This window comes from Gorilla gorilla, chromosome 6, assembly GCF_029281585.2.
Source record: "Gorilla gorilla gorilla isolate KB3781 chromosome 6, NHGRI_mGorGor1-v2.1_pri, whole genome shotgun sequence".
Lineage (NCBI taxonomy): Eukaryota > Metazoa > Chordata > Mammalia > Primates > Hominidae > Gorilla > Gorilla gorilla.
The window spans coordinates 106,665,492-106,688,337 of NC_073230.2; the positions used below are offsets into that span (position 1 = coordinate 106,665,492).

Below are 22,846 nucleotides of genomic sequence, written 5' to 3' on the forward strand. Positions count from 1 at the left end.
CAGTGAACATTCGAATAAACAGTCCTTAAGCAAAAATAGTATGACAAAATTGTCTTTCATAAGAATATAATATTTATAATAATACCTCAAAGGACTGTAATGGGGATTAAAAGAAAACATGTATGAGGTGACTAGATCACTCTGAGATGATGGTTAAACCAAAATCAGTCTAATTTTATTTATCAGTATGCTTCTTTTCATAAGAAAACAAGTATAAATTATTTAGTCTGTCTAATGAGAATGTTGTCATCTACTGTTAATACAAGTTCTTGAACATGGAACTGTGTACATATAAACACCCTCTTTTCATTCATTTATTCATTAAATTTAAAAAGTCAGTATTAAAATAACTGAAAACGTGATGAATTATACAATTAATTAAATTTGCTCAAATGCAAATTAATTTAATTATATTAATTAGATTCTTTTCATGGTTCTTTTAGCACAAATATTACAGTATTCTAAATAGCTTGTGAATATAAATTTTAGTAGCTGATTTTGAGATGGTTTATATTTTAATGAATAGACTAAATCTGAAAATTTGAATATGAAATTATTCACTTTGATGGCCTTCAAGTTATTAATATGCAGCCTCCCTCTGTGTGTAATAAAGTATATTTTTTGTTTATAATCTTTTAAATACAGTTCAGTTAAGTTTATGAAAATACAATGATAAAAACTATCATTAGGCCACAATAAAGCCAGTTCTTACGGATCAGTAGAATTAACTATACATATTTGGGTTGGGGAGTTAAATATATTTTACTCATAGAGCATTAAATATACTGTTTTTAGTTTTCTCAGAAAGGATGTGCTAAGATTAAAATTAACTTCTATTTTTATGCATTCTATCAAAATCTGAATATATATATATGTATATACACACACATGTTTATTTGGCAAGCATCTAATTTTATAACTGGCATTAACTTGCACAAATAATAAAAAATTAACATAAAATGTACATTTGAGTAACTGGTAATCATGTGTCTTATTGAGTATTATAGTACTTTGGTAAAACTCGACATTAAGAATTATGTACAAAAGTAGCCATTAGGGCTCTATGTAAAAAAATGCCATAACCACAGTGTTATAATATTCCTTTCTCTGCCTTTCAAGACTTTCAACACATAATCTTTTCTCCTCTCTTAATTAAAATAGACCTTTTGCTTCATTTAGAACAACATGGGTAATTCTAAACACATTCCAGACTTTCTGTTTTTTTGTTAGATTATTCCTTATTTTTTGAAACGGAGTCTGGTTCTGTCACCCAGGCTGGAGTGCAGTAGCTCACTGCAACCTCCACCTCCTGGTTCACGTGATTCTCTTCCCTCAGCCTCCTGAGTAGCTGGGATTACAGGCACGTGCCACCATGCCCAGCTAATTTTTGTATTTTTAGTAGAGATGGAGTTTCACCATGTTGGCCAGGCTGGTCTCGAACTCGTGCCCTCAAGTGATCCACCTGCCTTAGCCTCCCAAAGTGCTGGGATTACAAGCATGAGCCCAAGCGCCTGGCCAAGTTGTTCCTGTTTTGTTTATCCACATAAATAATTATTAAAAGTCACGGATTTTCTAGTATATAGGTTATGTCAGTAATGAAGTTAAAAATAATCATTTCATGAATACATCTTAGTGTTTTGTGCTGTGACAAGGCTTAGTAGGTACTTCATTGCTCAAAGGAATCTGAATCTCTCCTTTAGACACATAGGATTATGCACCCTTTCTAACCTGCAGCAGGGTGGTAATATGTGGTTGACGTTTTTCCATTGGTTATAGGTGGAAGTGACATGTATGACTTTCAAGCTGGTGGATTTAATTGCCAGCACAGGGCCCTCTGGAACTCTCTTTCTGCCCCATGACCTTGTAGATGGAACCTCCATCAGTCTAAGTTCCTTCGTTGAATGAAAACGTACTGCAGAGACTGCCCCATTTTCCACACCTGAATTCCACCAGCAACAAGCAGTGGGTTGTAGGATGAGTGAAAAAGAGCAACAAACCAACTACTTTCATGTTTTTACCTACTTAAATTATATGTGTGTGTGTGTGTGTGTGTATGTATGTATATATGCATATGTATATATATATATCTCAAATACACACAACAAATATATTATGGTATTTCCACTTAAATCTTCCTGAAATATTATTCATTTACTTATCTTTGTGTCATCCTTCTATTTATAAAATTACTAATGAATTGATTTAAATCTGGCTTCCTCTGCTTCTCAGGATTTTTTTTTCCCCAAGATGTTTCAAAATCAAAATTTTTATCTAAAAGTTTTATCTCTAAAATAAATTTTAAAGCTTATTTTTTTCAAGTCTTAAAACCTTTCTCAATCAGATTTTCAGGAGCTGCACAATAGAACTGTTACTTCCTTCTCTTATTTTCAATCTTCTATCCTTTTTCTCTTTAATCCGGATTTTAAAACAATGGCAGTTTAGGGAAAACAAAAACCCACAGCTTACTCTCTTAGGAGGTTGGAGGAGAAATTGATTTTAGGCTCTTGATAGTTTAAGTCTACATTTTTGTTCCTTTCCATGTCCACAGATCAATATATTACATGAATACATAAATCTTATATGCTGAAATAATATCTCCAATTTATTATATAAAATTCAAAATCTGTGACCCACAGTATGTGATGTTAACCTTTCCTACTGATACAGTTACACCACTTAATTTATGACAAAAATAATTGAACTAACATGTACTATATAATCATAGGTTAGAGGCCAAAATCAAATTAAGAGATTGAATTTAACCTGAATTGGTAGATTGTGGTAAAAAACGGAAAGAAGCATATTTAAACTATCAATAAAATAAGACATTTTTGCACTATGGGAAACTATGTATCATATTCTAATACCATTACTGCAACTATAGCATTGCTGTACTCACCTTAATTGAAGTATTTTTCATTAAGATCCCAAAGGATAAAACCTAAATGGAAACCGAAAATAAATTAGAGGCTATCAATGGACTACGTATGACTATTATGTGCCTTGCTGATTTTCAATTTATCAATAAAGTATACTTTAAAATATATTGGAAATTTTACTTTGGAACTTTTAGATTTTCATTTGTCTTATTACTTCCATCTGTCATGTAACATTTTACTGACTTTCATTTGTTGAATTTCTAGGTAAACAATGTAGAAGGCATTTGTCACCCATCATCACCTGTGTGCTCCCCTAAGACTTTGGCCATGCCAAATGTAGACCTTCTGCTATATTGTAATATTAATGATAATATTGGAGACTTTGGTACAGGAATGTTGAGAAGTCTGTTCTAACCAATACCTTCTTGGTTCCAAACTTCAAATTCTGTTGGTAATATACAGTTGGTACACGTGCAGAATTGTTTTCTTCTTTAGATTTTCATTTTATGTTAGTGTGTGGTGACTACAAATTTAATCTACTTATATAATATCTTATTTATATAAGAATCCTCCAGGATAAAAGTCTATAAAGGAATATGACATTTACACATTTGGCAGATCTGTATCTATATTTGTGTTTGGTATAAATAGTAAGTTCTAGATTTCAGCATGAAATATTGCCAAATATTCTAATTCCATTATATTTCAAAGAGTTTATCCACAAAATTATGGTCTTACTATGATTTGTACATTTCAAAAATTTGTACAATTAAACATTTCTAAGCTCTACTTAGAAAACAGGATTAAAGCATTTGCCAGAAAAAAAAAAAAAGTTAAAAAGTTCAGGAAATCAGTCTTGGTCTAAAATAAAATATACCTTTGTGGGTAACATTCTCAAAATTGAAATATTTAGAATACCATTTCAAATCTTCTATTAAATCTCTGTTTTACTTGGCATAAATACACATGTGTATACACTTCATATATGTATATCTTTCATGCATAGAAATCTTTCCAGCAAGCTGTGCATTGATTCAAATTCCAGATAAAAGATTCTTAAGCTAGAAAATAAGTACACTTTGATAGTCTATATTTTGACGTTGATAGCATTTATTTCAACTTATTCTGAACAAATTGAAAGAAGGAAGTTGTTTAGAAATGGACATAACAAATAACATCCAGGGGTTTCAGGAAAGTTTTCATCTTAATGAACACATCTTTATGCTCTAAAAACACTAATAATACCTGTGAATGATTTATTATATTTTAATAAAGGATGTGAATTCTAGATAAAAAATTTGATTTTTGATTTAAAATAAAAAACTTTATATGAAATAAGACATTTCAAGAAGTAGAAAAGATCACAGGGCATACCCTTGGAATCAAGAAAATAAATTTGCATTAAGGAAAAGCCCCTTTGAGACTAATACAAACAGTAAATTCAATCTCATTGCATTTGGAATCTCTAAAAGCCTGAAAAACTCACTTTTTTTCTGTCCTCACAAACACACAAAAAAAAGTATATAAGGTTTTTGCAGTGTGTAGATGTATCAGAACTAAATTTTTTTTCCTTTGAAATATATTTTTCTTATTTTTAAGTTCCAGGGTACATGTGCAGGATGTGCAGGTTTGTTACATAGGTAAACATGCAACCCATCACCTTGGTATTAAGCCCACCATACATTACCTATTATTCCTAATGCTCTCCCTTCCCCTACCTCTACCCCTGCCCCCTGACAGGCCTCAGTGTGTGTTGTTCCCCTCCCTGTGTCAATGTAGAACTACTTTTTAAATGATGTAAATGTCATTAATTATACATGTAGTAAGTACACATCAGTTTACATAGAGAACAGAATAATATGATCTGGTTCCTACAGTGATTCACACACACTCCTACCTTCCTGTTTAAGAAGGTATTGCTACCTGTTTTAGAGTATGTAATTTTAAAAATAGAAAAATAAAGAATATATTAAACAGTAATAAAATGTACAGGCTTTTAATTTTAACTACAAATTGTTAGAAGTGTCACATCTAGGAATAGTGAATGGAAGGGAAAAATTGAAGACTGATGTCTCAGTAAAATGAATATAAAAGATTTTCAACTGGATCAGACAAATGAAAAGGCTTTGCTACAGATATATTTGGAAAGGGCAGTGAAACTGACAAATAATGTGAAAGATCTTGGCTTCCGTCGGTTTGATACAGAATGCAAACTGACAAGAAAGTAAAGGATTCTTTTAAAACCATGAGTAAGAGTAATATGAAGGCAAATGCATTTTGGGAAGAATGGTAAAATTCATTTCAGTATAACATCAATGTTTACATCAGAATAACTACTGGTTTAAAATTAAATTGAGTTTATTCTTAACATGTCTAATTTTGTGTTTTGAGAAATATGCATTTTGGTATTACATCTTACTGAAAAGTCATTTATAGTTTTATTGTTGAGGATTAAAAATCTGATATGTTTCTAAGTAATTAAATCTTGTCAGACCTGCCTTCTGATGATGATGGTTGGCATGCATGCATTGAGTTCTGATGCAGTTTTAAATCATTTCAGAAAGCCAGAGGTGCAAGTGAATTGCAGAAGAGTCACGCATTGATGGTGAGGAGACTATGTCAGCAATTTGAAGTGTCTTTATAATACATATATGACTCCTGTGGTAGAACTTTATGGCCTTATAAGACCATGTAATCATGAAGCCTCAGTCTCTTGAGGCTTGCTGTAAGTGTAAAGGCACAGTAGATTACCTCATCATTCTAATGGAGGCACCAGGGAAATTGCTTATTCTCCAAGTGCACAGCAAGCATTAGTCAAAATGCTGTACATGTAAGATATGCAGGCATTCTATCCCTGGGTACATGATTTACATCAATAACGATTTTGAAAAAGGCAAATAAAACAATGCATTAGAAAATAATGGGTTTTTATTGGTTTCAACATCCTTCATATTATCTCTTCTTGATAGAGTGAGTTTTATGTAGATACATGGAATTTATAATCAGTACATTTATTTTAATGCAAAAGGCACATTTTGCCATTTTAGTTAAATGAAAACAATGTTAAAGTGTACCAGTCACTGATCACTTTTTAATGGGAAATTATGTTTTTGTTTGTGAGAGTTGGGTCTACATTGCTTCCTCTTAGCAACTTCTATCTGATTCCTATTTCTTGCTTTATTTTTTTGTTTTTTTATTTTTTAGACGAAGTCTTGCTCTGTCACCCAGGCTGGAGAGCAGTTGTGCAATCTCGGCTCATTGCAACCTCGGCTCACTGCAACCACTCCCTCGTGGGTTCAAGTCATTCTCCTGCCTCAGCCTCCCAAGTAGCTGGGACTATAGGTGCATGCCACCATGCCCGAGTAATTTTTGTATTTTTTTAGTAGAGACAGGGTTTCACCATGTTGGCCAGGCTGGTCTTGAACTCCTGACCTCAAGTGATCTGCCTGCCTCGGCCTCCCAAAGTGTTGGGATTACAGGCGTGAGCCACTGGACCTGTCCTTGCTTGCCTCTTAAACCTGAGGATTCATAGACATTATTGGTGTCATTTTAGTGATAATTTTAGTCAAGCAATATTTTGAATTGTCACTGAAACACGATTCCCAAATCTGATTCTTTCGTATACACTTCATGGCTAAGATGCAGATTGGCTACTCTGATTGCCTTTTTTAAACAACACGGTTTAATGGATATCTCAGAAGCACCTCACGTTATGTTCAAAATTGAATGTATCACTGTTGTCCCCAAGTGTACCTCTCTTCCAATGTTCATATCTGTGTTAATAACACTAAGAACCCAAGTCAGAAAACCATGCTTCCTGTTTTCTCCTTTCCCACATTTGTTACTGTGGCCTGTAGATTTTTTCTCAACATCTTTTTAATCTCTTTCCACTCTCTATATCCACCACCGCTGTTTTAGTTCAGAATGGTATTACTCCTCACCAGTCTGACTGTACCTGCTTTCTCTCTTCTCTATTCACATCTGGCTGGCTTTTGCAGATATGATTATTTCATACTTCAGCTTATTATGGCCCTCTGTAATTCTCAGAATAATTATTTTAACTTTAGTATTCCTAGATTATTATAATCATGTCTCTCTAATAACATCCCTGCAATTGCCCCACATTCCTCATCCATTCAGCCGTTTTGAACAATGTTCAACTCCCAGAATGACCTATGTCTATTTCTGCCTGTGTGCCTGCACAGCGAGTTCACTGGATCCGGCATGCGGTCCTTCTACTACCTCTCTGCCCTTTCTTTGAAACTGCTTATCACCTCTTTCAGAAAATCTTTTGTGACCACTACTTCTACCCTGCCCCTCAAAACCTTTGCTTAGTTTCTGATAGGCAGGTGTTACTCATAGGGTCTGTTATGCAAAGCAAAATTTGATTTAGATGCTTTATCTATGTGTCTTCTCAATTAGACTCAACGTATCTTCAAAAATAGTGATCACAATTTATTTGAATTTTAAGAGCCTCATGAAGAATTATTAAATAGTGATTTTTAAAAACGATTAAATATGATGCTGGAGTTAGACCTTTTTCTTTCTGGGATATATCAATTACAGTAAAAAATTGAAACTGTAATCTGTCACAATACTCTTTTGTGCCATCTGTATCTGTTTGGATGTTTTGTTATTGCAGGATATTTTGATATTGAGAGTTTGTCCTTGCAATATCATACTAGATCATAATACCATCATGTTGATATCTATTTCCTATTTGTCAATATCATTGTGTCTACTGGTTTATTAAAATGCTTTATAATAATATTTCCATGGCTAGTTGTCTTTAAAATCCCAGTTTAAAATACAGTTCTTCAGAGAGGATATTCCTGACAACTTGATTTACGGTAGCCACCTAGTCAATCTCTATGGCATCTCCAGATTTAATTCTTTAAAGAGCACTCATGATGTTCTTACTTATGTGTTTAGTGTGTTTCTCTTCCAGTAGAGTGTTAGAAGTCCTGTCTGTCTTGATAGGCCCTGGAGCTCGGGTATAGGAGTCTGCAAAGTATGGCCCACTGTCTGTTTTTATAAATACAGTTTTATGGGAACACAGCCACACCCATTTGTTTATGTGTTGTCTAAGGAAGTTTTTGTGCTACTGCTGTAAAGGGAGTTGTGACAGAGACCATGTGGACCATAGACCTAAAACCTTTACCGCCTGGTTCTTTAAGAAAAAGTGTGCCTATTCTCGTGCTCAAGAGCTTAGAAAGGTTCCAGACACATAATAGGTGTTTAGTAAATATTTGTTGGATGAATGTCTGATAGAAATGAGATGATTAGAAAATGAAGCACATACATTGGGAAATACTTAACAAGAAGCTTCATAGTGATATTCACTGACTTAAAGGACTTATCTAAAAATTGGGCCAGTATTTACACCAGGCTCTTCAGAACATCTCCATTAAAAGGGGTGATTTTATCACAGAACTTGAAGTTAAACTAAAAACAGGATTAAATGGACATTTGAATGGATGAAATCTCTCTGATTCAGATGATACCCATCCACCGCCTATCATTGTTGGTTGAAGGAAAGAAAAGGAAATGTTCTACCATTTGTACTTGGTCAGATATGATGAAAATTATTTCCAACTTAAAAATATCCAACAGAGAGGTACAGTTCGTATATTCACACACTCATTCATTAACAAATAGATATTGTTAGTATGTACCAAAATATACTAGTTATTACTGTTTATGGCATGCCTGTTATACATTAAGTATAGCATATTTTAATTTTCACAACCCTAGCCATTGTACATAATGTTTTCTCCACCTCATTCCTGAACTAGGAGTCTGTGCAATTGCATAGTTTACTCAAGGTTGTACAACTGTGCATTAAACACAGGTTTGTCACATCCCATTGCCTCTTTCACTATATTCTAGGCATCGGGGAAAATAATGTGGTGCCTACCCTACGCAGTATAATAGAAGGCACGCACATAAAGATAGTGAAACGTAGGAAGTATTTTAATAGAAGAATATAGAAAAAAATAAGGAGTGGGGAGGGAGTTGATACTCTGCTGGGTGAGGGGAGATGGTGTGGGGAAAATCGAGGAACACCCTGTAGAGAAGGTGATGCTGAACTGTAATAAAAAAGAAGGGAGAAGTTTAACAAGTAGGCATAGGAAAAAACTCAGTCCAGTCAGAGAAGACAGCACACAGAATGACATTTGAGGCAGGAGTAAACTTTGCATCCTCTGAGAATGGCAGAAGTCTTGTTATGGCTTGGGCTTGTTGTGTTTGAAAGAGCAGTAGGAGAGGACACCAGAAGGATGGATGGAAGCCAGTCATAAAAGACCAGCTTTTATGGAGAACCAACAAATACTTTTAATTAGGGAAGACATTTGCCAAGTAGAATATTGTGGCAGCAGTAGGAGGAATGGATGGAAGTGAGCTGGAATTAGAGGGAGGGAGGGTATTTAAAGGTTACACAAAAGACCCAAGAGTATGGCTAGGAGCAGAAACGAGGATAGCTACACTGGCATTAGAACCAACATGACTTGGTTGTTTACCATCCTCTATTATCTTCCATCAGATTGGAAAACTTTTAAGTCATTTAAAAAAGTCTTATGGGTACATGTTTTGATCAGGTGTTGAATTATTTTTAATATTTAAAATCATGTCAGAATAATTTGAGCTTTTTATATCTATTTGAAAAATCTAATGTTTTGTGGGATATTGAGCTGTGAATGAAAATTAAAAATACATGATTTATTAGAAGAGAAAAAGATTCCTGTCTGTATTAAGATCTGCTGAGTAATACACGAGCAAGGACTTGTAAATTTAATGTGTCAACTCTAATGAGTACATTAAAATCTAAACAAGTCATGCTCACTATGTTGTAGGCATCCTGAATACTAACAATATTGATTTTTTTGTATACAGATGTCCATCTCTCTGTGTACATAAAACATGTAATGTTCTGCATGTATGTATGCATACATGCATATGTGGACAATCTCTATACATGTGCAACTAGAGATACAAGGATATTAACCTCATGTTGTCTTAGAAATAGTGCTTGAGTTCATTCATACCTTTATATATTATGATTTGGTAAGTATTAATCTGTAGTTCAATTTCTGAGATGTGTATAGTTTTTTTTTTTTTTTCTTTTCACTCTGAAGCAGTACATGTTTAAACCAACAGGTCACTGTTCTTGATTATAGCCGACTTCTATGTACTGTGCTTCAATGGATCTGATCTTTCCATCTTAAAATCACCAGGCAACTCTTTGTTCTAAAACTGGTTGACACAAACCCTTGAGTACCAAGCTGTGTGTGCCTCATTGACAATATCATCCTTGTCCCCAGGAGCCTTGTTATCCTTCTTCAACCATATCTCATTAGTCAGTTCTAATACTTTTGATCCTTCTTTGTGAATTCAGCAGTCCAGATTTATATGGAGACACTAAATTTCTTATGCAGTTGGGCAGTCTCACAGCAAAGCCAAGAGATTTCCCTTATCTAATTTGGTCTGTATTTCTCAGCCAGAGTTTCTTCTCAGCATTAACAGGAGCTTGTATGTGCATAATTTTGTGTGTGTGTGCCTGTGTATGTGTGGGTGGTGTCTGTTATGCCTATTAGACCTTATATAATTTCATTTCTTTTACTAGAATTTTAGTGTGACTATTCTGTATTCAATGCAGCATTCATCAATGTGGTTTGCTTTCTGGAACACTTGGAATATGCCATTGTAAAAATTATTTTCTCACCAAATTACATAAGATATTAAAAATCTTTTTTCAGTTTGCCATTGTCTTATAGCAATTGAAATGGAAAGGTTAATAGACTATTTTCTTCATGAGATTCATAGCAAGAAAATTAAGTAGTATTGTTGGACATTACTGGGGTTGGGGTAAGAAGGGCAAAAGTTCCTTGAGGAAGAAGAAAATACTAGGTTTTAGTCACTCATACTTGCGTTTTAGGAGTCAGATCAGAATTTATCAAGATAAATTAAAAGTATATTTTAAATGCTGAGTATTAGGATACAGAGAAAATAATGATGATTAATGATGAGAGCAGGTAACATTTATTGTGCAGTTACTAAATGACAAGTAGTATTCTAAGTATGTATAATCTTTAAAACTAGCCCTGTGATGCAGATGCTATTATTATCCCCACTGTGCGAGTGAGGAAACTGAGGTTGAGAGGGTAAAACACTTTCTCAAGATCAAGTGGTTACTTCTGACAGAAAGACGTGCAGTCTGTGAGAGGGTGGATAATGAGTGAGAATAGTTTTTGCACACATTACATACATTCACATGCTCATTTTAAAAATACCACTTAGAAAAAGGCTTCACCAGCAAGAAAATCTATAGTATGCATGAAAACAAAAAAAAAAAAACACACACACACTTTAATTTGGAGTCCTTTAAATTTGGTCTTAATTGCATATTCATTCTTCTATGGCTTCCAGCTTCATTTCTCTGCTCTCAGAGTTTCTGATTTTTTTTTAAACACACACATTTTATTTATCTTTTTAAGGTCTAAATGAAAGATCTTTAGGGTATTTCTTGTTGTTTTCATTTACCGAGAATTTAGCAGGCTATGTATTTACTGAAATATTACTCTAAAATATAGAATAGAAATTTAACAATTTATTTACTCATTTAATTACAAATACTAAAATTTCTCATAAAAATGGCTGTGAAGTGGCCGGGCATGGTGGCTCACACCTGTAATCCCAGCACTTTGGGAGGCTGAGGTGGGCGGATCATGAGGTGAGGAGATGGAGACCATCCCAGCTAACATGGTGAAAACCCTGTCTCTACTGAAAATACAAAAAAAAAAAAAAAAAAGTTAGCTGGGTGTGGTGGTGGGTGCCCGTAGTCCCAATTACTCGGGAGGCTGAGGCAGGAGAATGGCATGAACCCGGGAGGCAGAGCTTGGCAGTGAGCCTAGATCGTGCCACCGCACTCCAGCCTGGGCGACAGAATGAGACTCTGTCTCAAGAAAAAAAAAAAATGACTGTGAAGTACTATCAATAGAAGATATTGTATTTTCTTCAGATAATTATGCTAAAGTTTCTAGTTTATTTTACAAATTACATAATGTTCCTAAATTTGAAATGAAAATTTTCAACTAGCTGATTCTAATGAAGAATATCTTATGATGTGAGAGTGTTTAAATAAATTAGGAGATTAAGCAGAAGGAATATTGCTTTACACAACATAAACAGATTTACATTCTAATTGCTCTATGTAAAAGAAATGTGTTTTTGTTCAAGGAAGAGGAAATTACTGACTGGACTAAAACAGTATGCTGACAGGTCAAAAGTTGTTGTCTATGTAAGACACTTAGGGAGATGTGCACCGTACAGTATTTTAATCTAGCTGAGGAAAGAACTGGAATAAAAATATGCTTGCTAATTCAGTTCTCATTCATAAATTTATTTGACCTTCACACCAACCCTGTAGGCTATCTAGGATCCTTAGTATAGCTATATTCATTTTTTTAGACGAATAGAACAGAAGCACAAGAAGTTAAATGATTTGTTTTAAGTAGTATGTTGTGCCAGTGATTGTGATTCTAGGCTATCAAAGTCATTAATAATTTATTTGGTTTTGATAATACTAAGAAGAGAAAAGCTTAGAATACTTAAAGGATAAAACAATATTTTGACCTTGAGGCTCCTATATTTCGGAGGTTTCTTATACAAAATACAGCCCTTCTCCCTCCTCAAATCTTACAATTATCATTTTATTTCAAGTGACATTAAATCCTTCAATTAGTAGACATGATATTAGATCCTAGCATCTTCTATTCCCCTTGCATTACCCTTATTTTCTTTAATAATAAAGTGGATTTCTTCTGAGCTCCTCCTCTGTGCTCCACAGCATGCAGATTTCATTAAAGCAGAACAGCTGTGTTCTGGGCATTGGCCAAGTGCTCAATCTGCAGGAAACTAAAGCGATAGGGGGCAAGGCCAGAAATCTCAGTAATACAGGGGCTAGACAACTGACAAGGACAAGGGCCTTTTCATATTTGTACCAAATTAACTGTAGGAATAAGGCTTATCTCCTCATCAAGGTCCTTGTGTGCCTTGGAGCCTTCTGCTCTCCCATCCTCAGTGGGAGGTGGATTCTGGTGCCCAAGACATGATTAGAGAGATTAGATTTGGTCTTCCCATCTCCCTGTACCTTATTAATCTTTCATTTACACTGGGATTAGATGAGATTCCATTAGCCAAATCCACTGAAAAGATTCATTCATTTTAATATTTATGCACACTGTCTACTCCTTAAAGTGGATTCTTTTTTTCCCTGTGCACTTAATTAGATCAGTAGGTTTCTTCTTATTAACATCTTTCTTTTCAGAGATTAGGGTTGGTGAATAAAATTAGTGACATCTGGCTCAGCTTATCTGATAATGCAGCTCTTTTCTTAAGGTAGTCAACATATAAATGACTTTTCTTAAGGTAGTCAACATATAAATGACTACCTTATTTATATGTTGTGAAATGAATGTTTGTCACAAAAGATATCTTTTGTTTAGAATCATACTTACAATAAGTGTTGAATCTAAAACTAAACAAAGTTTCTAATATTCTATGATTGTCCAAAAATTAAAGGTGTGGAGGAGGTAACATTTAAGGGCATTAAAAACTAGATTTGAAACCCTTGCTTGCTTGTTTAAGGAATAGTAAGTTTCCAAAACTAAAATAAAAATTTGCCCAACCCAAAGAGTGCCAAAATGTAGAATGAAATATAGACAAAATTTACTGTCACAAAGACAGTATTAAATATACTGTCTTAAATATAAAATAGTACTTAAATATAAAATAGTACTAAACTATTAGTAACAATAGTTTAAATAACATGCTAATTTTTATCTTAATGCAAGGCTGTAATAGAATAGTGTTATAAATTACGTGAAATGGTAAACATTTTTGCCTGTTCTCTTTACTTAACTGTATATTTGGTATTGTTAAACAAAAATAATTTTTAGTATCTAGTCCCTTACATATCTTTAATAGCTACATCTCTTAAAGACTTATTAAAGTTATTTTATATTTTCAGTAAGTCCTAACAAATGTTTTTCTCTTTTTTTCTTGCATAAATCTGCTTTATTAGAAAGCTATAGGTAAGGGTACAAAGATTCAGTTTTAAAAGATGAGTAATTTCTGGAGATCTAATATACAGCATGGCGAGGATATTTAACAATATTGTATTGTAATTTTCTAGGAGGATAGATCTTAAATTAATTCCCCCAACTTCCACCCTAATGGTAGTTATGTAAAGGTGATGGATAAGTTAATTAACTTGATTTTGATGATTACAACATACAGGTGTATCAAAACATCACATTTCATACTTTATACTATTTTATATGTCAATGACATCTCAAAGCTGTTACAAATGCTGTAGTTGACATTATAAATAACAGTAAGATTTTTCAAATAGTCATATGGTGCCATCAATGTATGGTGAGGCCTTGGACCCTGAATAAATCAAGAAAATGTATTCAAACTTAATACAAACTTAATTCAAACTTAAGAGGGAGCAATAGTGCAACATTTTATTGGTTGAAGTTTGCAGAAGAACACTGGATTCAGAGTTCGTCAAATATTCTGTATTCCTTGTCATAAACAAGATATAGATAGAAGAGTCATGTCTTTTAGAAGAATTAGCAGCAAATGTAAGGGGTTTCTTTTGTGCTGTTACAAATTAGATTTTTCTTTCTTCTCTTGAGAATCCAGACTGAACAATAGAATACTCTAAAAGGGAGAATTGCTGACACCAAGGCCATGTTTTTGAAAACGAAGTAAACAAAGAATAGAGATGTATGCTTGGCTTTCTGAATCGATTATCAGTGAAATCCTATTATGCCGTTCAGAATAAAGGCCTCAAAGTCAAGGTTTGATTTCCAAGCATTCACTGCTTTTAGTAGGCTTGGCCTTGGACATCTATAAAAGACTTAATTTTTACAAAATCGAATTTTCTAACAGGGATAAAGATCTTCATTTCTTAAAAGTTGACAGAAAATGAGAACGAATTTTACTCCTAATCTAAGACAGTTAGCTAAATTTGTCAGCAACTGGTAGTAAGTTCAAGGCTAGATTGTCACTGAGCAGTCTTCTATAGTGAAAAAATATTGACCACTCATATACTTCTAATCTCATCTGAAGCAAGAAACTGGAAGTACATGTGAATGTAAAACATTACTATTTGTCAGGGGTAGGGAAGAAAAAGAGGGCAACTGTCAATATATAATCAATAATATAATATCATATAGAACAAAGGTCCCCAACCCCTGGGCCATGGACCGGTCTGGGTCCCTGACCTGTTAGGAACTGGGCCACGCAGCAGGAGAGCATTACTTCCTGAGCTCTGCCTTCTGTCAGGTGAGCAGCAGCATTAGATTCTCACAGGAGCATGAACCCTGTTGTGAACGGCACATGTGCGTGATCTAGGTTCCATGCTCCTTATGAGATATCTAATAATGCCTGATGATCTGAGGTGGAACAGAGTCATCCTGAAACCGTGTCCCACCTCCATTTGTGGAAAAATTGTCTTTAACAAAACCAGTCCCTGTGCCAAAAAGATCATAGAATATATAATTGAGAATATAAAATACAATATAATTTTAAATAATACCAATTTATAGAATACCATTCACCTGTTATACATATTATTAAATATATCTTGCCAAATGAAAGGATTTTTATGGTCAAAAATACTTTAAGTTTTTTCGTAAAGAAAATTTATTCTGGAATTTTTATATTAAACATTATTTGGCTACTAATTTACATTGATATTTCCACAATTAAATAAAATCTTTGACATTCAAATAAAGATTATGACATAAAATAATAATTGCATTTTAAAGTCTTTGTGATATACAATGACAAATGAAACTTTTTGTTGAATTTGGTTGATATTTATTGAACTTCAGTGAATCAGAGTTCCACAATTATTTTTTGAGATTAGGTTTTATATGAATGAAAAATACAGTTTCATAATCTACAGTAATTGCTGAAAATAATTTTCCAAGGAATTTGGCCTTTTTTTATTTTTCCTGTTATGAAAAAATGACGTTTTGTACCTTTTATTTTTTAAGAACTACAGTGTCAGGAAAACAGGAGAGACTAAAAATACTTTCTAAGAATAGAGAAAGGCACCAGCATAACCACATAAACTCTTTATAATATAAAACAAAAGATCTCCTGAAAAACAACTTTTAACTTTAAAAAGCACTTGACTTACCCAGTTGTAACCAGAATAGTTAAAAAAAAAAAAAAACCAAAAAACTTCCTAAATAAACTCTACCCACATATTTAGAGAGACAGACAGAAACAGAGATGGGGGCTAAGGGGCATCCTCGGGAGAGATAGAGACAAGGGAAGAGAGAGAGAGAGATAATGTGTGTATAAATACAATGGAAATGGCAGAACACAATTCGTATCCAGGAGATGACATAAACTTGTTTTAGCATGGCCGGTATTGTGCATTTAGTGTTATATTATCCATCATCTACAGATTACCCTCTTATTTCAGCATTACTTATCCTGAGTGTGCTAATAGCATAAAAATGGAGAAATGTTGGGCACTTTAGTAATCTTGGATGAGCTATTTAATTTTATAAGGTTAAGAAGAAAAAAAGTCTGGTCTTTTCAAGGTACCAGAGTAATATAGGTTTATTAGTCAAATATAATGCATAATGTGGATCAGAAAAATATAGGCAGATAACCCAAGGTCTAAAATAGTATTCATTCTTCCTTGTTTGCTTTGATGCTTTATATATTTTCTTTTCCTTTTTTTTTTTTTTTTAGCTGCTTTCAATATTATTTGAGAAAAAACTTTCCTAGTGAAGCAATTTAATCCTACTTTCTAGTTTTGGTATTTTAAGGAGTTGAATGAATGATTCTTGCTCTATAATACTCTGATGAAGAACTGGAGACACATATTCTCTCTGTAGTATAAATCTCTTGAAGAACATTGTTCAGTGAACACCATGTGCGTGTTGTTAGGTAGATCCAGTCAAACTGCTCTCTACAAAGGCTGTAGTAATTTTGCATTCCTATGGCAGATCCTCTTTGAATTTTGATTTCTAGACATCCATAAAAAGACTGTGACTAATAGGATAATGGTTGCATTTAAAAGTCCCTACAACTATATGCTAACACATGGAAGTGTCTGTATTCTTACATCTTACTACACATTGAATATTATCAAATTTATAAACTGTACTGATGTGATAGGTGTGCAATGCCAATACTTTCATTCTGAGTCAAATTTAAAATCAATTCTAGTGCCTAGTCTGGGAATTCTTTATATGATTTGCTCATTTGTAGATGAACACATTTTGAGAGAAATATTTTGAAATCTACCTTAGTAATGGCTTGTCTGAAAAAGAAAATTTTCAAAGCATCAACTGGAAATTTTAAAACATATTGCCAGGATAATAGGAATATTGTAGAGCTTGAATTTTTCCCTCAGTTTATAAAAGTATAATTCACAAGCAGTGTGTCAGTACCCAATACTTAGTAGCTGTTGAGTTATCAGACAAAACTAAGAAAAAGTTAGCAGCCTTAAAAACAAATAAAACTTTATTAAAAATAACTAGATGTTATTGCCTAATATGAATGAAAGAATCAAGGAAATTAAAGAGATAGAATAGATTGGGGATTAATGAAGTCTATCTGGATCATAAATAAACATTTGTTTAGTAGAATGTTACTATAAAAGTCATAAATGTTTAAGAGAAAACACAATGTTCCTCTTTCTATGCTATTTTGTATATTGATATAAATATTCATGAATAGTGGGTATCAGTTCAGGTTATCTGTGTGAATATAAATTCTCATATAACTGGCCGCTTAGTGTTCATTGGATCATGCTTTTGAATATGAATTCTCCAGTATCTCAGATGCATGATGGATCTGATGCAGCTCATGAATATTCACACACACACAACTGATCTTTTTGAAAGTAATCGCATCCATAAAGATGAAAATCTTGTTAGTTTTCAATAATGAGGACTGCTTTAGCATGCTGGTCCCAGAAGAGTTTCACAATCACCTTGTTTTTGTTGATTTCTTTTTTGGTAAATGATACAACTTTAAAATATAAACACATAGGCCATGCATCTTGTTTCACAGACGCTGTTTTTAATTTTACCTTTAAAAAGGCTTGTGCATGATTTAACCATGATGGCATTCATTTCTTTTATTTGCTGTCATCACAGAAAAAAATAGAAGGAATTTAAGCTGTATCTCCAGTCTTTATCCTAAGCACATTTCCACTGTTCAGGCTTGGGCAGAGATTGTCAAATGCAAAGTGGCCCTGTCTGCTAATCTCTGGGGACATGGTGTATATTTTACATAGAAAATTATGCCATTTTTTTGTGTAAAGGGAAAATTATATTAGGCCAATTAAATTTTTAGTATGCTAGACTTGAGAAGTTATGATCATGAAGGGTCATAGTTATAAATTATGCACTATTTTAACGCATATTATATCCTACATTTAACCCATATTATATCCTACATTATAATTGCCTCTCTTTCATTGTAATGAATGGTATATGTTTGTAATACCTATCCAAGATCAGTTTCTAGTTATAAATACGTATCAAAATCAATCACCTGGCCCTTATCGGCACCATGCTCTAATTATTAATAGAAATAACCAGGAGAAGAAAAACTATTGTTTATGTTTATGAAGGTAGTGATAAAGTGTCAGCTAGTTTGTTTCTAACACGGATATTGTCAAGCCTCTGAGTAAATTTTCCCATTACTAAAATATGTACATTTTTGTTGTATAAACATAGTTAATAAGCTATGCCCAATGACTTTTTTTTTTTTTAAGGTAGTAGGCTAATTTATGTTGCTCTGCCGCAGAGAGTCATCAATAGTTGATTACTGTGGTCTTAAAACTCTGTCCTAAGGTGCCCCATAGGTTTCCTCAGAACTACCTCTGAGGATAAAAAGGAATACCACTCATTTCTCCTCATATTCTATGTGTCACAGTAGTTCTCAAGCAGGAGTGATTTTGCCCGCAGGGGCCATCTGACAGTCTGGAGACATTTTCGCATGTCACAACTTGGGGGTGGGGAGGTACTAGTATATAGTGGGTAGAGGCCAGAGATGCTGCTAAACATTTTCACAGGATTAGACCTCACAACAAATAACAACCCAGGCCAAAATGTCAGTAGGGACATGTCATATAAAGTTTTGTTTTCAGAAATTCTCTCTAGAGTATAATCCTCTTGAAAAACATCTTTCAATGAATACTATGTACATGTTGGTAGTAGATCCAGTCAAACTGTCCTCTAAAATGTCGAAAACTTGTTGATAACTACTGGATTAGAGTTATTTTATAGGTAGAACAATGAACATATTTAATATTATTTTGTAAATAAATGAAGACATTCAGTTTTTAATTACAAATTTTCTCTCTTTTTTGTTAGCAACAATTGTGTTAAATGAACTGAACTGGACAAGTGCCTTAGATGAAGTTTTCAAAAAAAATCGCGAGGAAGACCCTTCATTGTTGTGGCAGGTTTTTGGCAGTGCCACTGGCCTGGCTCGATATTATCCAGGTAGGTGCTTAGTGATTCAATCATTGTCAAGTTCCAGCCTCAATGTTTCTGGAGAATACTCTGTTATCTTCCCTGATACTGTACGAAAAAGATGACTATATCACACTACTTTTATAAGGAAAGAATATTCCTCTTTACATGGCTTTAGATTGACCACAGTCACTTTAAACTGAAATACCTAAGGAGCAGTTGTGGAGCTATTGGTACCTGGAATCAGGCCATGCTGCTGTGAGACCATGAGCAGGTATCCTTAGGTATATACCTGGAACGGGAAATTACCATCAATCTTAAAACAGCTCTGAGATAAAGGCCCAACTGCTCAGCATGCACCAAGCTGTGAGTTACATTAGAGAATTGAATTGAATTTTTATAAATTAATTGAAATATTTATCTTCAGATTTTAGGTCTGTGATTGAAATTGGTAACAAAAGTTTAATGTGTTTAATCAGTAGATGTGGATCTGTTAAAATGAGTAGGACAAGAAATAAAATGAAATCACAAAGAAAATAGAGTTTTTCTTATGTGTCAGGTTATATCACTTCTGAGTGCATCTCAGTGATCATACATACTCAAGATGAATGTATTTTATGTTAAAGTGAAAACATCTTTTTATAAATATGTATTATAAAAAGAGTAAGGAGAAATAGTAACTTCTATAACAAAATGAAAAATTAATTCCTAGGACATCCTGAAAACCTATTGAAAACACTTTAAGTGAAATGTCTATTGGTGTTTTTACCTTCTCCACTTTTTAGAGCAAGCTGAAAAACATAAAATGCATTTTCTTTCTCAAACATGATCTAAGTTATGGGATACATGCTAGGTAATTTGGCTTTAAATGGCTACAGTATGACCTTAAACAGCATAATTCTTCTTGAGACTTGGGTGTCCTAAACATGTTTAACAAATTGAGTTATTCATATAAAAAGTCACAGCAGTAAATAAGGGTGAAATAAAAATTAGAAAATATATAAGTTTGGATTGTAATATAAGTTTGGATTGAAAATATAAGCAATGAATGAAAGTATCTGGATATCAATGGACTGAATTGTATTTAAATCAGGTAAAAACCATATAACTTCTGCAGGGTTGCAGATGCCAGATGGTAAAATCAGTAATAATTTTTTTCCGCATAAGTCCAACACACTAGGAAAAGCCATGTTTGATTTAAATATTGAAAAAATGAGTTATAATTAAATATTTGTATTATTATCTGATGGGAATATATTACATAGTTTATCATTATAATAGTGGAATTTTCCCTTTATGGAATATTGTTCACTTTAGTAGAACCTTTCTAAACATAATCTTGTTAGTTTATTACCATGTTAAATACTATTATCAGAAGACTTAAAATTTGAGTATTGTATTATATAATACTTATGTAAGACAACATAAAGGAAAAAGACAACACTGCTCATGTGCATAATAAACCTGATGTAGTAAACCTTAAAATTATATCAGGTCTTATAAAACAATTATAAATTAGAAGACCTGATATAATTTAAAATATAGGAAATAGACATCTGATGTCCTATCCTATAATATACAAATATAAGAATATATTTGTCAGTAACTTACAGCATTATGTAGCTTTCAAGTCTTTTCACATATCCTTTATCATAACAATATTCCATATATAAGTAAGGGAAAGAAGAAAATGATAATTAAAAGAAAATTAGGATGATAATAAGCAATCAAGAGCCCAGTATCGGAGAGAAAATGATGATGTAGAGGAAGAGAGAAAAGGGTTACAGAGAAAAACAAGAAGAGGAGAGGAAGGAAAGAATGCATGCAAAATGGGAGAGAAAACATGGGGATCAAGAGGTGGATGGAAAGATAAGTTGTATTATGAACCCTTTTCAAAAATGGCTCTTTTAACAAATAGCAGTTAACTTTAAAAATTACTAATAAAACATATTCTGTAATTCTTTAATTTCAAATGCTAATTGAGGGATGATGGCTTTAATTTTTTAACGCTAATCATATATTTTCAAATGTGTTGACATTTGTTCACTTCATTTTGGAAAACATATTTAGATATTTAGCAGAATTCATGCGGTCTTGATAGAGGCAGGAGACAGACAAAAATCTGTGAAGATGGGACGGGTTTCCAGTGAAACACTACTTTCAAGCAGAAGACAGTTTAAAGCCTAGCTATAAGTCCTGGGTAAATCCTCAGACCAGATTGAGAACCTCCCTTCTTGTTTGATGTGCTTTCCTCTGATTGATCCCCACCCTTCACCTATTTTACATATACGTACCCTTTCCTAATTGGTTTTTTACACTGTCACGCCCACCTTTGAGAAGTGCCTTTGTTTTAGCCTTTTTGCATACTTACAAACCAATCAACATAAACTCCCCACTCTGAGTCCATAAAAGCCCCAGACTCAACCACACTGAGTAAGAGACCACCTGACATCAGGTAGAGGGATGACCCATACATTCCTTCTGCTCTAAGAGCTTTCACATTGTTCAATAAGATTCTTCTCTGCCCTCCCCACCCTTCAGTTGTCTGCGTAACCTCATTCTTCTTGGAAGTGTGACAAGAACCCATGAAATGTGGGTACAAAGAAAGTTGTAACACTATGGTCCTCTGCCCTCCGCTGGTGGAGGATAGCTGCCCCACACATCAGGAAGCAGTGGCAGGGCTGAGCCAGCCCCAGAGCCGTGGGCCAGAGTGGAGCAAGGGACTGACAGAGTTGTTAACCTGCCACCATCCATTAGGCTGCAGATGGCGGGACTTAAAGAACTAATTAGCATGCTGTAACACATGCTTCGGGGTCAGGGGCACCCCTGCCTGGGTGCCACCATGTTTCCCCATTTGAGGTGCCAGAGTCCACCATGAGAGTCACTTATAACATGCCTGGTCTAACCACAAGCCCCACATAGAGCCTGCTTCTGTGCCAGCACTTGGAATGGCAGACCGGAGCCTGCACTCACTTGCTCACACACCTCCTCCCACCAGAGGCTGGGTGCACAGTCACAGTGGCTGTGGGATCCATGCTGGAGTGCAGGCCGGGTGCTGACCAGCAGGCACAGTAGATGGGGTGTCTCCTGCGGTGAACCCGGACCCAAGCATGGCCTGGGCAGGGGCATCACTGGCCGGAGGTCTCTGGCTGGCAAAGTGACCAAGAAAAGTCCTGCATTAGTCTTTCCAAAACATTAGCTGTGGGAGCAACCACGTGCCCACTCACAATACCTAGGTTTTAAGTAAGAGTTTGGCAAGCAAAATGACTCACCAAATAACAGGCTGAATTCATTTACCTGTTACAGGAAGATCATTAAAATAGCCCACTTGGCTGCTAGGGAATACACTTGAATGGATTTTAGTTTAGTGAATCTGTTACTGAGTTGCTCTTTATGACAGTAATGATATAATATAACCAAGTATTTAGTAAAGACATTGAGACAATG

The 22,846-nt window shown here is 34.2% G+C and overlaps 1 protein-coding gene across 8 annotated transcripts in view; it reads left to right on the top strand.

Moving 5' to 3' along the window:
• The window catches only part of CACNA2D1 (calcium voltage-gated channel auxiliary subunit alpha2delta 1), a 494,639-nt gene that overhangs the window by 336,877 nt on the left and 134,916 nt on the right, over positions 1 to 22,846 (top strand). For all 8 annotated transcript variants that reach the window (XM_055347564.2, XM_055347566.2, XM_055347565.2 and 5 more), the window contains exon 7: positions 19,298 to 19,429. In XM_055347564.2, coding sequence (XP_055203539.1) covers positions 19,298 to 19,429 — 132 coding nt within the window. The remainder of the gene's footprint in view (positions 1 to 19,297; positions 19,430 to 22,846) is intronic.